Raw genomic sequence first — 12,300 nt, 5'->3', positions numbered from 1 at the left:
TTTTGTCTTACTGCACTTAAATGGTTTAAAAGCATTTGCATTAATAGGAGTGTGATCATATAATGTAATGATAGTTTAAGGATGATAGGTATAGATGACATTGTATCATATGATGCTCAGTAGTTTCTTCATATTGCGTTTGCAGAGAACAACACCAAATCAGTAAAAGAACAAATATTGCATTACGAAATATCTTCATGCCGAGTCTGTTTTTGCACTTCCTGCTTGAGAATTCCTGTCTAATGAATGGACGACCTTAGCACATGTGTGGTTTTGTTTACAAATTGTGGTTCACTTGCAAAAAGAGCAGTGTGAAAGCGAAACGTACCAAACAAAAAAAATCAACATTGTATTTGATCCGGACCAAAGCAAGTTAACTATCGGACTTTCCTGGTGTGAATACACCCTAAATGTGTATTTCTGTGGGTGTGCCAATTTCATAATTTTGTTGGCTGATTTATTTCACCTGGACATGTTAGTATTATTGAATGGTGAGACATGAATTCAGATACACATGTTAGTGCTCCTGACCATTCTACTGGTGGTTACCAGGCAAACACGGTAAAAGTGTTAATATTTTGTATATCATGTTTGGTTTTGTTTCTTTAGTGGTATTGTGTGTCAAATTATGGTTTGTTTTCTTTTTGTGTGAAGTTTTCACGGTCTCAGATCAATAAATAAAAAATGGACATCAGTACTTTGGAAGCTTGGACTGTTTAATAACCAGTAAGTAGTTACAAACAGTTAAAATTAAGTCACTTACATTTTAGATGCAATATAGTCTGTTTTTGTTCGGTTTCAGCAGCGAAAATAGTTCCAAACACAAATCACAGAAGAACTATATAACACATCTCACAGGAACACTCGCGTTTTCATTACTGAATGATTCAGCATTTTGAATGAATCTGTTGAGTCACTGACCCATTCATAAACATCTGTCTCATTTTTGAATGAATCAGCCGTTTGAACGAATTAATCAATGACTCACTCATTAAGAGGGTCGCTGCCGCCACCTACTGGCAGTTAAGTGTTATATTTAAAAGTAGCATCATTCTTTCCAATGTTTCTTATTTATATATTTAAAACAATTTCATAACATTATTTAATGCAATTGTAATTTTTCAGAGTAAATGATTTGATCAGCCCAACCTAGGGTAACAGCCCTATAGTGTCTTATTACTATAAATAATTGAATTTATTGATCAAATTTAGGAATTTAAAATGAAAGATGAAGCATACAATTTACTAAGATTGGGGGAGGGGATGCTCTCTAAATTTGCAGATTTTACAATATGCAGATTTAAATATGTATTTAAATATATAAGTTGATTGAACACTGATGAGAATATTGCTTCAGAATAAATGATATTTAACACACACAAAAAAATCCGGACAAGCAACTTTTTTTACCCAGACAAGTGAATGACAGATCAATTTATTTGTCCGAAGGGCAAGCACATGAGCCCTGCTGTACAATCACGATCATCGCTGCAAGTCATTTCACACACAAGATCTCAGTTGTGCTCATGTACTTTTTTTTTTCTTTTTTTTGTGGCATTGTAACGCTGTTCTTCTGTTTTAGGGGTGGCCGATATGGCAAAAAAATATTATATCCCGATTTTTTCAGGAAAATCACAAGTCATGATTTTATCACGATTATTTTCATGTTGTTATTACAATTTTGCAAGTGACTGAGCAGTACAGCCACACTTATGTCCCTATTTAAAAACTAAGCCTTGCAAGGTAACAAAATATAACAGAAAAAAGAAAGACAGACCATGTAGTGGGCGAAGATAAAAATCTTTATTTCATCATTTCACAAACAAAACTGCACATTACAAATACAAAAAACATACTATACAAATGAAATAAACAGTGCTTTATTTTTTAGCCACAGAAGGTGTATATAACAGCACCATACAAACACAAAATTTAATAAACATGTAAAAAAACAAAAATGCAACAGACTTCACTGTAAAAATTATACATCAATTCCTATTTAAGCTACTGAAGTTTTTCAGTGAAGATCAGTGAGTGATCTTCTCCTTTGTTCATTTATTGCTGTTAATTAAGGGCCAGCGGCAACTTGAATTTTTTTGGTTGCTGCCACTTTAAGAGCTCACACAGAATGGATAAAGACACGCATCCCTTTATATTCCAACTGTCTACTTTCACTTTAGACAGAACTGACTGTTTATGTATTTTTTTTGTGTGTTCGACAGTTTAAGTCCAACAAGACGCAAAAGATAACTTAGCTCTGTACTCACGCGCTGCAAGCTTCTAGAGTGCGCACGCTTCGTGTGTACGCCCTCAGAACAGCACGCAACTTAAATGTTATGTTTAATGTTATGCAACATTATGATATGCATTTATTTACGCATGCAAATTATACACGTTCATGACTGCGAATAACTGCAGTGTCACGTGAGCGTAACTCTACCGCTGCATTAACATGTGAAGTGAATGTATTTCGTGTTGGACAGTATGTTGGGACGGAGGTGCCAGAATTGCCTAGAATAGGCTACACTGTAGCATGATAGTACGATATTTGTAAAAGCAGTACATGTGTTGAAACGAAACGCAAAATGGACCGGAACCTCATCGCTTTAACATAATCACAAGGAAATCGAACCACAAAAACGAACCGTAATCAGACCACCCCCTGAGTTGGTCTGAGTACGCTTTGCTTTTTGGTCCCTTTAGGGGGGTCTGAGATCACCTGGTTTGCTCACGCATGCTGAACCGCTCCGACAGCATTTGGAGGGTTCAAACAAACTAGGTGTGAAAACACCTTAAAAGAACCCACTTTTTTTGTCCTCTTCCCCTCTATGGTCCACTTTCACCTTCAACAACATATGTAAGACACGTACAAGCGCTTAATATTAAACAATATCAAAGGATTAGTTAACTTCAGAATTAAAACTTCCTGATCATTTACTCACCTCCACGTCATCCAAAGATGTTCATGTCTTTCTTTCTTCAGTCAAAAAGAAATTAAAGGTCCCATATTGTCAAAACTTGACATGATAACAGAAGTCTAGGGGCTGTGAAACAACCATATAAGTTTCAAACCACAGACAGATGCACACAGCCTGCATGAAGTAGCAGTGGCTTTTCACGAGCCGTTGTGACTTCTGCATAAATGTGATGTCAGAACTACTCAGTCACCGCCTTCAGTCACCACCCCCACCAATGGTGGGTGGTCACTCAGAAAATAACAGGCCAATCAGAAGAGAGGCTCATGAATATTAAGTAGACTGGCCAAAATTGACCTGTTCTTGGCAGAGCTCCTGAGAAAGGAGAAATATATATTGAGATGGTTTTTGGTGCTTATACCACAAATATATATTCTTACGGACATCAAAAACTAAAATAAAACTTCAGAAATATGTAGAATATGGGACCTTTAAGGTTTTTGAGTAAAACACTCCATATAGTGGACTTCAATGGGGTACAACCAGGGTAGGGGTGGGCGATATGGAAAAAATATCATATCACGATTTTTTCCCTGAATCTGTGAACGGCTTGTTCTGAGACGGTGCTTATAATTTATGGGGATTTAAAAAAAAGTACTGGCCGGATTTTTATCATTATAGGGTGGTTGTGTACACACACTGCCAACTCACACTGATGTTCAAACGTCATCTAAAAGTGAGTTTTGCATAATAGGTGCCCTTTAATCAAACAACTAGAGAAAACAAGATAATCATTCACGGATCTTCACTGAATAAAATTAGTAACTTTAATAAGAATCAATGTATATGTAAATCATACAGTGACGACTATGCAATGTTTTTTTACATTTCATTTATACAATGTCCTGTTGCTTTTTTGTATTTATTTACTGAAAGATTCAACTCACTGTTGTTTGTTGACAAGAAAAAAGAACTTTGCAATAAACTTATGGCAAAGTTCATTTCCTTTTTACGTAGTTCGAAATACGTGTGCAGAGATCAGTGCTGGTCCTAGACTTCTGGGGGTCCTAAATGTACACTGTCAACAAACAACAGTGAGTTGAAAAGTTCAGTAAATAAATGTAAAAAAGCAATTAGAAAAATACAGCATAAAAAAAAAAAAGTGTAATGAACAATTTATCCTGCTTAAGTCTTCTCTCCAGTGAGAATTCTCACGTGGACTTCAAGGTTTCCATGCTTATTGAAACTCATTTCACACAGTTGGCAGGTGAAATATCTTTCAGTCACTGTCTTTTGAGACCTTTTTCGTGTGGTAGTTTTTTCAATCTGTGAGCAAATAAAAGTTTTTTTTTTCAGTTGGATTTTTCAAATGATGATGCGTCTTGTACTGATATTTCTCTTCCATTTCATTCAGATCTTGACTCTCCTCATTCAACTGCATCAGGTCTAAGGTGAAAAAATACATAAAAGTTAATCCCAGTTTAATGCCACAAAGCAACAGACATCAAAACATTTAGACACGTAAACATCAAAACCTATAACATGTATGCTAGATCCTATACGCAATCAACTGTGTTCACATGGTTATTGGCGGGTGCCTTTGTTTTGCATTCGTTCAGCCAATCAGTGTACATTTGCGTCACTGGTAGTTCCTATTGTGCTGGGTTACACCCTACTCTGAAATAGGAGCTAATTTAGTCAGCCCAAAAGGCGTTCCTATTGCTACAATTGTTCCCAGTTTCTGCAGTGACAACACACCATAAAGCGGGTACTTCCCGCCAATGGTTACATGAACTATGAAAATGTTCCTCCGGTCTGAAAGACCCTTATCGTTAGATCGGGGTTGAAACTAAACTCTGCAGTTATTAATAAACTTTCATTGCACTAAAGTATTGTAATATGAAAGGCTCCAATACAGAGCGGCACAAAGTGTTTGTGCATCCCGTGCGCAGAATGATGCGCTTGAAGCAACACGGAGTCAGAGCACAAAGGGAAGAGATATTGATGCGTAGTGTAATATATATATACACGCACACACAGGGTTTTTCCTGGCTCAAAACGAGGCGGAGGTGGTAAAATTCTGATCATGAAAATTTTGTACATTTTAAAGATAAATTCATTAATCTGGTGCACTTTTAGTAACTCAAATAAATTCTTTGATTTAGATATCTGCAACTGATCATCACATTAAAATTATTCAAATTCTCAGTGTTAAGCATGACAATATGGTAACATCACACTGAAGTAGGCTGCTTTAAAATTAACATTTATTTAAAATAAAAGTTCTTTTGGCAAAATTACATTTTCTTAATAGCCTAAACAGAGGCTTTACTCCCTTCAAACTTAAATTGTCAATGTTTCCTTACATCACTGTTGGAAAACACTTATCAGAATCATTTTTTTTTACCTTTATAAAGGGCATTTTCCCCCAATTGTATTAATGTATGCTCCATCTTTCATTTCAAATTCTTAAATTTGATCAATACATTCAATTAGAATAATAAGACACTATAGTGCTGTTACCTATGGAAGTAAAATAATGCCAAATGTTTTGGAAACAAAATCAATCAATCAATCAATACCAATCAAATTAAATCATTTATATAAAAAAAAAAATTGCAACTGTATTAAATTAGATTATTTTAAATATTTTTGAATATTTTTGAATATACAAATAAGGAATGTTGAAAAGAATGATACTTTGAAACTAAACTGCCAGTAGTAGGCGGCAAGTGACCGTCTTAATGAGCGAGTCATTGAGTCATTCATTCAAACGATTCGTTCAAACGGCTGATTTATTCAGAATGAGGCAGTTTATGAATGGGTAATTGAATCTTTGACTCAACTGATTTGTTCAAAACGCTGAATCATTCAGTAATGAAACATGGCTGAGTGTTGCTGTGATCTTCGTTTGGAACTATTTTCGCTGCTGAAACAGAACAAAAACAGTCATTGCGTCTAAAATGTAAGTGACTTAATTTTAACTATTTGTTTATTGAACGGTTATGAAATAAGTGTCTCGTTTTCAATCGTGATGGTATTCAGGAAAACAGCACTCTGGTCATGTGATGTTTCTTAACTATAAAATATGTAATAAATAAATGCACATCAGTACATTAGGTAGGCCTATATATTATTATCAACTAGGCTATCAATCGCCACTTACATTAAATGAAATTAAAACTAGAATCAATCGCGTTTTCGGTGATTCCCTAGGTAATTTTTATTTAATTTTTTGATATTGACGTTTTAATCAGGCCATTTGTCCGGTTGGGCAAGTAAAATGATCTTAAACACAATAAACACGTGTCCCTGACAAGCGTTAATGTCGAGCCCTGGCATATGTTTTCCTTGATTGGTTTTCCCTGAAGAGAATTACGTTGTTGGAAACGAAAGTAAAAGAGTGACGTATGTTCATTGCGTTTTACCGTGATAAGAGTTCCGTGTCTTTATTAAAGGGATACTCCACTTTTTTGGGAAATGGGCTCATTTTACAACTCCCCCAGAGTTAAACTGTTGAGTTTTACCATTTTCAAATCCATTCAGCCGATCTCCGGGTCTGGCGGTACCACTTTTAGCATAGCTTAGCATAGATCATTAAATCGGACAGGACCATTAGCATCCCTCTCAAAAAAATGACCAAAGAGTTTTGATATTTTTCCTATTTTAAACTTGACTCTTCTGTAGTTATTTTCTAGGCTGATATGGCTAGGAACTATACTCTCATTCCGGCGTAATAATCAAGAAACTTTGCTGCCGTACCATGAGTCCAGCAGGCGTAATGATATGACGCAGCGCCTGAAAATAGTCCCCAGCTCAGTAACTTCCAACGTGACCGGGACTAAGTTTGTCTAACCTATTAGACCTATTTTCAGGCGCTGTGTCATATCATTACGCCTGCTGGACTCATGGTACGGCAGCAAAGTTTCTTGATTATTACGCAGGAATAAGAGTATAGTTCCTAGCCATATCAGCCTAGAAAATCGCAACTTTACATTTTCCGTCGGTCTTAGTACACGATGTAACTACAGAAGAGTCAAGTTTTAAATAGGAAAAATATCGAAACTCTCTGGTCATTTTTTTGAGAGAGATGCTAATGGTCCTGTCCGATTCAATGATCTATGCTAAGCTATGCTAAAAGTGGTCCAGACCCGGAGTTCGGCTGAATGTATTCGAAAATGGTAAAACTCAACTGTTTGACTCTGGGGGAGTTGTAAAATGAGCCTATTTTCAAAAAAAGTGGACAAACCGAATGGGAGTAATTTACAGTAAATCGTGCTGATTAAATCTAACGATCGCTTATCATATCTCGTCAAATTGGCAAATTATACTTTGTTCTCAAATGGTTAATGTTAACAACATTAGCATTGCATGACTACATTTAATGTGTATTACCTGTAGTTCAGTTTCCATTTCTGTGCAGTCTAATTTCTAAAAAAAAACGAATCATTGCTTCTAATACGTAAAAATCTGAAAATAAGACAGCTTATTGAAGATAGTCATATAGCGTAGCCTTCAGTCTAGTTTTTAATCCAAGTTACGGTATGTGTGAAAAGGCCTTACATTTGAAAATAATAATATAATATAATCAAAGAAAAGACAGGTCCTCCTATTGGAGACCATACAATAGATAGGAAAGAATAGATGGGCCATCCTGTGTATTGACTGTTTGGGACATTCAGTTTACAGACACAAATGTTGAATACATCAGTGGCACAGGCTGAATGCATTACATCAGAATACACTGAAGACAAACACACTTATATTAAATATATTGTGGTTAATCAGAAAAAAAGAAGAAGAAAAAAACACTATGTAACTACTAGTGATAATGTACAAACCTTGCATGCAATGCCTCTTCTTCATCATGTTCCTTTTCCAAAAAAACAACCTCCAGGGACAGAAAAATCAGTTTCTCTGTATAATGAGTAACAAATGAGTGTCAATTACACAGTCTGAGATTTTTCATGTTATGGAAACAGCAGATTATATGGTAGAGCAGTTAACGTGTACAAACAAATAACAATCATAGTGCTATGAAATAAACAGTGTATCCCTGTTATGCATAAACGTGTTTTACATAATATAACTCTTCCGCTAACATCTTATGACAGGAAAAATTTCACTTTACCAATCTGATTCAGATCCAGTACTTGACAATGGAGGAGGCGGGTTTGTCTCTCTTGGAGTAGAGGTGAAATGCTCCTTCTCATAACTAGCACAAAACAATTGATATTTACCATAATGCACATAGCAAAACGAGAAAGGCACAACAAAGGAAACTCCGTAACTGTGTAAATTAAGCAAACAAGTGCGCTACTGTTACGTAATTGAACTATTGAACTGTCTTACCTGTCCAGCAGAAAAAAAGCCGTCTCTGCATCCGTCTTGAACCCCTTCAAAACACGGAGTTCACGCCAACTTTCAAAAGCCCTGCCGATGTTTATCCTTGTTTTCGCATGGGCCCGGTCGCAGTCTCTTTTTTTCTCTAGCCACTCCGCAGTCCGAAGTCTTTTGGGTTTTACAACGGGTGAATCTCCAGTCGTCACTGGTGATTGTCGTTTGAAACATTCTGGATCCGCCATCAAATTAATACGTTTAATTATATCAAGTGCTGTGAGAAAAGGCTATAAATCTCCACCTCCAACATCCTCACACTCATAGCCTACTAGCCGGGACTCCTTTATGTGGACAGATGTGACGTAAAGACAGGCTCGAATTTCCAGAGGAAATCCACCAGTACCACTGGAATTAAAAACATTATTACAAGCTTACCGTTTTGAATCGAGCTACGGCAAGCAGAGAGTGTTGAACACTGGCTGGTTATGTACTTGCTCAATTTATTTTGGATAATTTTTAACACAAAAAGTTACAGACTGCAGCTTTAAATATGCACAATTAAATCGCAATGAACATGATATTGCGCTTGATACGATTTGGCTTATTGCAATTATGAAATTGCAAAGGCTGCGATTATTTTTTATGCGCAGCTTGTTAGTGACGTACGGCTCTGTGATCAGTCGTAAATGCTGCTCCATCTGAAAGCACTGCGAGTCGCTTGATAGAGATGCACCGATCAATCGGCCGGAGATCGGTATCGGCCGATAATCACATTTTATGACTCGACCGGTACTCACTAAATTGGCCGATCTTACAAACCGATCACAATTTGATGACGTCAAACGTGAGGAGGTACATGATGCGTGGGGACTTAAATGATCTGGCGACGCAGTCATGTCATCGCTGGTGTGAAATTACTATAATGTTTCGAGAAACAATGAAAACAATTAGCTATTTGCCATCTGTTACAAAGAAATCTCACATGGAGGAGCATTGTCCTCCAGAGCGAGAGCACCTTTCTGAAGAGTATGCTTCGCCCGCTCAGTCCACACAGCGCCGCTCGCTCAGAATGCCCTTTGTGACATGCTGGTTAGAAAATATGTGAAATAAGTTGGGCTGCCCGTGCACGACTAAAGTTATTTTCTAGTCGACTAGTAGTTCATTAAAGCCATTAGACTAATCGCATATTTATATTAATTTAATTACTTAAATATACATGGGAGAGAAACCATAATGAGCGCTATCATAATATATTGCCTATATTCCGCATCTCAAGCGCATGCATAAATCTTGCCACAAAGAACCGGCAAAAGTAATGTTTATTCAGCATGATACATTTTAATTGTTTATTAATAAACTAGTGTTTTCTGGCTGTAAAGATACAGTTGGCGATGCTGACGCGCCATCTTCGCATGTAGTGAACGCGCCTATAGAGAGAAATGCACACGTCATACGGATTAGCAGAGAGTAGCCCATTTCTTATCGATTTGCATTGTAGTTGTTTTTTTTAAGTGGTGAGGCAAGTACAGCTTATACGCTGAGTTTCGGTTCATTTATGAGACGCGCTCCAGTTCACGCGCCGGCGCCTCCGTGTCCTGATTATATTGTCTGCTATATTTGCTGCTTATTTATTAAATCCAGGCAATTGGTTGATGAAACATTGATTGAAATTAAAATACAATTTATACAAAACGAAATTCACTTTAAAGAAAGGCTTTCTACAAAATAAAACTTAAGTGGTCAAAATCGTGTCTGACCCACATCTCACGCAGTTCCCTTTTCTTATAATCAACATGGATGAAATTAAAAAAAGGGAGGGGTGAGATTTTCGAATAATACCCGGTGATCTAGGAATATTATTTTTGCTTGAAATGTCCATCCCTACTAATAAGTTGCATCAAACTACTCCAATTTGTTCTTTTAGGAGTTTAAATGTTTTTGATTTATTTTTTCCTGCTCAGACTTGTATTGGGCAAAGTTTAAGTTACATCAGACTTCCCCATTTTAGGCAATTCAATTTTTATTTTGTCCTCCAAAGTTTACTATTGGACAATGTTTAAATAAACCTTGTGGGCTGCATCAGACTGCTCCATTTTTATTGTATTAATCTTTGTCTTATATTAAGTATATTAAGCATTGGTATCGAGATCGGTATCGGCCGATCACCATGACAAGAAATCAGTAATTGGTATCAGCTGCAAAAATCCTGATCGGAGCATCCCTATCGCTTATACGCATCGAACATCTTTCCAAACATGAGAAGCATTTTTATCCAACAAAAGACAACATGTAAAAAAAAAAAATCTAAGCCTTTCAATCTGCTGTTTATTCATCTTCAGCGATAGTATGATGCCCATAGGGATTTTTTGGGAATGACGGGTGTTGTCTACTTCTGCGGCGGGGCAAATTTGGAGTGTCTGGCATTCAGATGGAGCAGCATTTACTACTGATCACAGAGCCGTACTTCAATGACAAGCTGCATAAAATAATCGCAGCCTTAGCCAAATCGCGTGCGGTTTCACTTCCATTAATCGTGCAGCCTTAATCTATACCTCACATTCAACTATGGAATGGCTTCAGAAAACTTGGAATATAGTGTACGAAAACATTATGGGGCTTCATAATGTTGTTGTGCCTTTTTTGTGGTCTAACAATAACATGGAATAAGTGTACACACAACATTGGATTTGGATCGGTATTGTCTGGCCGATACCTGATCTGGCAAAATAATGGCAGTATTGGAACAAAACTGATACGGTATCGGATCGGCGCACCCCTAAAAAAATATTACTTATTTCTGTAGAGCTGGACATGTTAACAGGGATCAAATGAGTGAGTTCAGCTTTGAAAATGAAACTAACCTGTTTGTTCCTCAGTTTCTTCATGTTTCACACTGGATGTTTCTTCAATCTTCATGTCTTCACTCTCCTCTTTAATAAAATCCATCTTTGTGTCTTCCTCAGTTTCTTCTTGTTTCACACTGAATGTTTCTTCAATTCTCATGTCTTCACTTTCCCCTTTAATAAAATCCATCTTTGTGTGTTCCTCAGTTTCTTCATGTTTCACAATAAATGTTTCTTCAATCTTAATCTCTTCACTCTCCTCTTTAATAAACTCAATCTTTGTTTGTTCTTCAGTTTCTTCTTGTTTCACTCTGAATGTTTCTTCAATCTTCATGTCTTCACTCTCCTCTTTAATAAACGCCATCTTTATAGTGTTACTTGGACCTCAGTTTCTTCACCAGAAGTTTTTCTGTGTGTTTGTCCTGTTTAAAATGAGAACAATTAACAGAAAGAAAAATAAATCCCAACTAAATCTCTGTGAGCATCTCAATCTGCTCTAGTTCAGTAGTTCAGCAAACTAGTAAGGGAGAGAGTCAGATTTAAATCACCTGATTACACACAAAACAATTAGCACTACAAATTTATAAAAGAATGCTAATAATAAAGACACTTAATATATTAGGCAGTTTAGTTATTTACTGATTTGTAGAAATAGAGATATAAATAAAAATGTAGCGCTTCGAATCACTGAATCATTTTGAAAAAGTATTTAATTCACTGCTCACCAGAGACCGAATTGAAACGCACCTTTTGTTATTCACGAGTTTTCATTGTTACTTTACTCACACGACGTTCATAAATGTTAGATAATGCAACGTTACGCTTAATAATGCCTAATTCATTATGCGTCGCTTTTAAAACTTGGAAGCCGATTAAACGGTGTCTATCGTTTAAAACACAAACCTTTCTTCAGCCGAATCACAACAGATGCGGGAGCGCCGCCTTATGACATCACACTTGGAGACCAAATTAAAAGTCCTGTTCACACGCTGCAGGTTATAATGACAAAAGAAGTGCAGAGAAATTTACATAGATTTTATTTTATTTTATTATAAAATATGACAAAATTCAGAGCTGACTGTATTGGTGAAATACATTTAATAACCCAATGCTAAATAAAATAAACTATAGAAATATTTTGTAATAAATAAAAATGAAAATATTTTATATGAAAATATAAAAAAAGCTAATTCATAATATAA

The 12,300-nt window shown here is 36.2% G+C and overlaps 1 protein-coding gene across 13 annotated transcripts in view; it reads right to left on the bottom strand.

Moving 5' to 3' along the window:
* The window catches only part of LOC309497415 (uncharacterized protein), a 47,867-nt gene extending 35,780 nt beyond the window's left edge, over positions 1–12,087 (bottom strand). For 2 of the 13 annotated variants that reach the window (XM_082167697.1, XM_082167692.1), the window contains exons 1-2: positions 12,002–12,087; positions 11,117–11,520 (exon numbers count right to left, since the gene is read on the bottom strand). In XM_082167697.1, coding sequence (XP_082023823.1) covers positions 11,117–11,462 — 346 coding nt within the window. In that variant the 5' untranslated portion in view covers positions 11,463–11,520; positions 12,002–12,087. The other 11 variants (XR_014205518.1, XR_014205517.1, XR_014205519.1 and 8 more) reach the window with 11 other exon arrangements.
* Between the last annotated feature and the right edge of the window lie 213 nt (positions 12,088–12,300).

This window comes from Leuciscus leuciscus (assembly GCF_965113295.1).
Source record: "Leuciscus leuciscus genome assembly, chromosome: 4".
NCBI classification, from domain to species: Eukaryota; Metazoa; Chordata; class Actinopteri; order Cypriniformes; family Leuciscidae; genus Leuciscus; species Leuciscus leuciscus.
This window is presented reverse-complemented; position numbering and strand designations above follow the sequence as displayed.